The sequence below is a fragment of the Papilio polytes genome, unplaced genomic scaffold (genome assembly GCF_000836215.1).
Source record: "Papilio polytes unplaced genomic scaffold, Ppol_1.0 DF821845.1, whole genome shotgun sequence".
NCBI lineage: Eukaryota > Metazoa > Arthropoda > Insecta > Lepidoptera > Papilionidae > Papilio > Papilio polytes.
In genome coordinates, this window is record NW_013527359.1 from 4,244,162 (window position 1) to 4,249,682 (window position 5,521).

At 34.3% G+C, this 5,521-nt stretch overlaps 3 protein-coding genes across 3 annotated transcripts in view; 1 reads left to right on the forward strand and 2 right to left on the reverse strand.

The window, feature by feature from the left end:
* LOC106107823 overlaps window positions 1–5,521 on the reverse strand; it is a 37,177-nt gene that overhangs the window by 27,583 nt on the left and 4,073 nt on the right. The window lies entirely within an intron of this gene.
* Window positions 3,139–4,433, reverse strand: LOC106107824 (putative nuclease HARBI1). Its single transcript, XM_013288829.1, has 2 exons — window positions 4,149–4,433; window positions 3,139–3,900 (listed from the first exon to the last, which is right to left on the reverse strand). Exons 1-2 carry the CDS (start codon window positions 4,431–4,433, stop codon window positions 3,139–3,141), a joined length of 1,047 nt encoding a protein of 348 aa, XP_013144283.1.
* Window positions 5,089–5,521, forward strand: part of LOC106107825 (F-box/LRR-repeat protein 6) — a gene marked incomplete at its 3' end in the record, with an annotated part of 23,418 nt that continues 22,985 nt past the window's right edge. The window contains exon 1 of the mRNA XM_013288830.1: window positions 5,089–5,104. Within this exon, the coding sequence (XP_013144284.1) occupies window positions 5,089–5,104 (16 nt within the window). The remainder of the gene's footprint in view (window positions 5,105–5,521) is intronic.

The window sequence follows — 5,521 nt, forward strand, 5'->3', positions numbered from 1 at the left end:
TTACAGCCAACTTATCACATTCTTATTAATAAATATTATGATAGTATATTTTGTTATTAAAAGTGAAATTTAGAAACTAGATACCTATGTAATTTTGAGCGAATCACAATATTCGTAACTATAATTAATCATTATCCGTATAATTGTCATTTTAAATGTAATTTCCTTTCATTAGTCAACTTGAGGACAGCAATGGAGTGTGTAATCCTTGCGGTGGGTTCGATTTATGTGATAGTCACTTATGTCCACTAGCATTAAGTTGATATTTGCTTGCAAAGTTTACGATCTATTACCACCTGCGTACTCGGCTGCTAATGACGCCGATAATTGTCGGCAACGACCTAACACGTTCTCAAAGTTCGAACAAGTGCCGGCCGTTCGTTGCGTAGGCAAGCAATACGCGGGATCAAGGCCATGTCGCCCACTGTACTGACATAATTAGAAGTGGATTCTAGTTTCGCGATTTCATGCCAGTTAGATGATAATTGTTTAAATGGGCTTGAAGTAGCATAATGGCTCAGTTCCAGAACGATCAAATTGCTAATGGCAGGTAGCTTAGTATGCTTGCCTTGTAAGTTGCCATTGCTATTTTTCAACAACATAGTTTTTTTTTTGCTACGAATTATTATATGCTTTAAAGATGACTAACACCCGTATTCACAAACAATACTTGGCTGTGCGTACTACTAACACTGTGCAAAGAACAACATTTCTCAGTGCGTTCGTTTTGGCAAGCCTTCTGATTCATAAACGACACTTAAGTAACACCTCGTTGAGGGAACGCACTGCGTTAGATATCGCTCGGTGATTGGTCCATTTGTGTTGCAAAATTCACTACATAGCTTGTCAGAAAAAATGTTGACATTAATAACAATATAATAACCTCAAAGCAAGTTTGTTTTGCAAAAGAAATCAACCAACATAACGTTTAGACATTATTTTGCTTGGATACGTCTTAATTATTTTGTACGTTGTACGGTTGTTGCCGTTGCCATGTGGTAAGTGAAATTTTAGATACATTATTTTACGATCATCGTTGTTTTCTGTTGATTACGAATACAATTTGTCAATGAGTATTTTGTTTTTTTTTTATTATTATTATTTCTATAGTAATATGGCATTTAATCTGATACCGTATTTTAATCTAGTTCGAAGAAAATACCATTTACTTCATCGGAGAGGGAATTAATAATAGCATTAGTTAGAGAGCGGCCAATAATCGAAGACAAAAGAACATGTTCAAAAAATATTGTATTAAAGAAAGAAGCTTGGGAGGAATTGACTGTAGCATACAATTCCCACGAATATGTTTCCCAAAGAAATAGTATACAGCTTAAGAGATGCTGGGAGAACATAAAAAGCCAGAGAAAAAAAGAGCTCAGCTTAGAAGCAGCGAGTTTGAGATGTACTGGTGGGGGCCCACCTGACGCAGGAAGCACTATATCAGATCACATTGTCGACCTCGTTTGTCCTTCAATTAATTTAAAAGTTCCGGGTGTAATCGATTCTAATACTATTGAATGTAAGTATTACATTTTATAGTTTAGAAACTTGACAGAGAATTCATTCATTCATGTCATCAAATAGTTTTTTTCATTTTTGTTTTTTTTTTAGTACCAACCACCAACTTGGTGGAAAAACAATGTTTACCAAAACATACCACAGATCTAAGGAAACAGAGATCTGAATATGGTATGTAATCTTACTTCTTACTAATATTATAAATGCGAAAGTTTAGATGGATGGATGGATGGATGGATGGATAGATGGATGTTTGTTAGCGTTTGTAGCCTAAACGGCTGAACGGAACTCCATGAAATTTGGCACAGGTTTAGAGCGTAGTCTGGAAGAACACATAATCTACTTTTTATCCCGGGATAAGTTACGGTTCCCGTGAGATTCATTAATTTAGTTTTTTAATGTTTACTCGATCATTCTGCAACGGTTCAACATATCTTATTGAAATTTGGCACAGATACAAAACAAAGTCTGGAGTACACATGGGATAAGCTTCATCCCAGAGAAATGTCCGGTTCCCGAGGGATACTGAGCTTTTTGTAATTTATATAGTTTGTATGTTTTCTAATACCACGCGTACGAAGTCGCGGGCAACAGCTCGTATTGTATAATTGGTTTATGAATGTTTTGTAAAAAATATTGCAAATTTGAATGCTTAATTTTTTTAGAACTAAAGTACAGAAATATATTATTACTTGTGTATATTTTTCAGATGTTTCCTTTTTAGATTTTAGTACTGGAAAATCTAAGGAAAATGTTCCCCCATTGTTAAAAAGAAATTTAGATGACATTGAGGCCCCCAGTACAAGTAATATCAGTAAAATTTGTTCAGACTAATGTTATTTTTTAAATCATTTGATTACTGGCTTTTGTAAAAGTAGTTTGAGTAGAAATCACCAACTGGTGTGGAATACTACACTTATTGGATAATAAATAGAGCATAAAGTTTTCTTTTATTTCAGGTAGTAAAATAACATGTACAGTATTATCTGGAGAATTTGGAGAATGTCATACTCCCCAAAAAAAAACCCCAAAGGACTTCAACACCCCCAAAGGTAAGTTTCTATATATAGTGCTAGTGTATATATGTATCCTACTTATAAAATTCGGTATATTATGTATCATGAAGTTGCTATTATAAATGGTTTTTTTATGTATTACAGGTAATAAAAACCTAATAAGGGAAACTCTGGCTCGGATTCATCGAACTGAATTGAATACCCAACATGACCAGGCTTTATTTGAATTGAGAATGGAAAGAGAAAAAGTTTTAATTCAAAGAGAAAAAAACATCCTGGAATATGAAAAACATGTCCACAAATTACAAATCGAAAAATTAGAATTAGAAATTGATATTTTAAAACAGAAAAATAATAAAAAAACCTAATAACATTAGAAGTTTTTTATTTGACTTTATTATACAATGTTACTTAAGAAGGAAGGTCAAAAAGTTCACTGAATAATGGGGAAGGAGTTGAAATTAAAGATGAAACTTGCTGGCTTCTTCCTGGTTCACTTGTTTACAGGTTGATAACTGAAAAGTTAATAACTTGATTTGGTGTGTAGACTTTCCTTTACTTCTGTGTAAATTACTATTTATACCTACTTTATTTAAGTATCCTAGAAATGACGTATTATGAACATCCTTCTAAATAAAAGTCCTGATGAAGATTCTTCTCTTCTTTGAGTTCCATGGTTTAGATGCTGGTAATTTCTTTCTTCGCCAATAATTTCAGGAATGCCATAGTGTCTTAAAATATTATAAAGTATAGCAGTAGCTACTATGATATGGCACGTAGTAGTTAAATTTGTTGCCATCTTCTTTGACAGACATGGAAAGATTCTTTTCCAGACCCCAATGGTTCTTTCCACTGTATTTCTTGTTTTGATGTGAGCTTTATTATAATTTTCCTCATGTATTGTCTCTGTCTGGAGCACTGGCGTTAACAAATATGTTTGGCAACTATAACCACTGTCACCTAGGAGTATTCCATCCAGAGTACCTTCCTCGAATTTTCTTTTAAGTAGAGAATCTTGAAAAATTCTGTTATCATGAACAGATCCAGGTCTATCAGCTACAATATCATAAATTTCTAAATAAGGCCCACATACTATTTGTGTGTTAATTGAGAAAAATTTTTTTCGATTTCTGTATACTTCTGCATGAGGTCCACCAGGATTTTGAATTGGTATGTGAGTGCCATCAACTGCACCAATAATTCCCGGAAAATGTGAAATACCATAAAATTGCTGTTTAATCATTTCTAAATTTGATGGGAATTTTATAAATTGTCTAATTTTGAAACAAATTAACCGAGAGACTTTCTTCACAATTCTTGACACTGTGGGTTGGCTCAGTTGTATAAGGTCTCCTGTAACCATCTGTAAGCCAAAGAGAAAAATTTCATTTATCAAAAGTTTTTTATGAATATAGACATATACTTTCCTATGTATACATATTTTTATTTATAATGTATTGTTTTGTTAACTGGGCTTTCCTCAACAGCAAGGTTCAAGTATATAGCAGGGATGTTGCGAATATTCGCATCCGCATCCGCATCCGCAGTAACAGAAGTTCCAATTTCATCATGCGGTACGATATTTATGTACATATCTGGGTAGACACCTACCTGAAAATTACCAGTAGCGTAGAATCTCAATGTTACTATCAGCTGATATATTGGGGGTACTGGTAAGCCTCTTCTAGTCAATAAATCACTATCTGTAACCATTGGCAGAATGACACTATGAACGATGTCTTTTGAAAATCTATATCGTCTTCGGAATTCCTCCGAGCTGTAGAAATCGAAAGGATTTTGAAAGTCCCGTATTACTTTTCTTGTTGTTATTGTTCTTTGTTCGACTAATCGATCGTGGATATAATTGTCAAACTCTTCTTCACTGCTATAATCCATTTTATTACGGCAGCGACACCTCGGTTTTCAATTTTGACAGCTTACCAAACAACACTATGCGTTGTCTAAAGTAGCTGCGAAGCTACTTTATCTGTGCGTTCATTTTAGGGAACCCATAGTGCGCTGTGGCACTTAAGTGTTGTTTGTGAATTGATTTTACCAGCCCTGTGCGCTCGAGCACACTATGAGACCTCACAGTGTCGTTTGTGAATACGGGCGTAAAAGTCTATATATGCTTAATCAGTGAAATATCACAAAAAAATACAATTCAAAAAATAATCCAAATGTAAACGATCTTTTCATGCCCGCAAACAATGAAGGACGCTGCAAAACGCAACCAATTGAAGTTAATTTCCAATTCGATGAGGTTTAATATTAAAACAGTTTACATATGAAGCCGGATATCGATGCGCCGCTCAACAATAGTGGTTAAAGCTCTTCGAGCCCGTGTGAACAATTTCGTACCAATTTAATTTACATAAATCGACGCACGCGACCTGATGCTCATCAAATTGTTAACATCGGTAAAAAAACTTGCATCTATTTGATAAAATTAAGGATTTTATATTATAGCTTTGTGCATATTTTGACTGTATGTGCAAATGATGACTATAATATTTTTGTACAAATGCATATTGCATTTATGATTTGTATCATGTCTAAAGAAACCCGTTAGTGAAGATTTACAATATTGTATAACTACGTATACAATCACAATACGCATAAAATGTCACTGAACATTTAATTACACAATAACACAAAGAGAGGTGACAGGCACTTCGATACAGTGATATTAATGTAACTGTAAATAAACTAATCATCATCATCATCATCACCAGCTCACTATATGTCCCCACCGAGGGGCTCGGAGCCTACCCTAATGTAATATAATAATATAAAACTAATAGATTACATTTATTTCATGAGCCTTCTTAACAGCTAAATGAATTTTGATTGTCACGTAACAACTCAACGGCCTAAACGAGCCTATCCGGAACAAGTATAAGCGAAAAGAGTGGTGTTGGCCCACATTTCTCACGACAATAATATTAAATTGGTTTATCAATCAGTGCGGGACGGATGCGGCG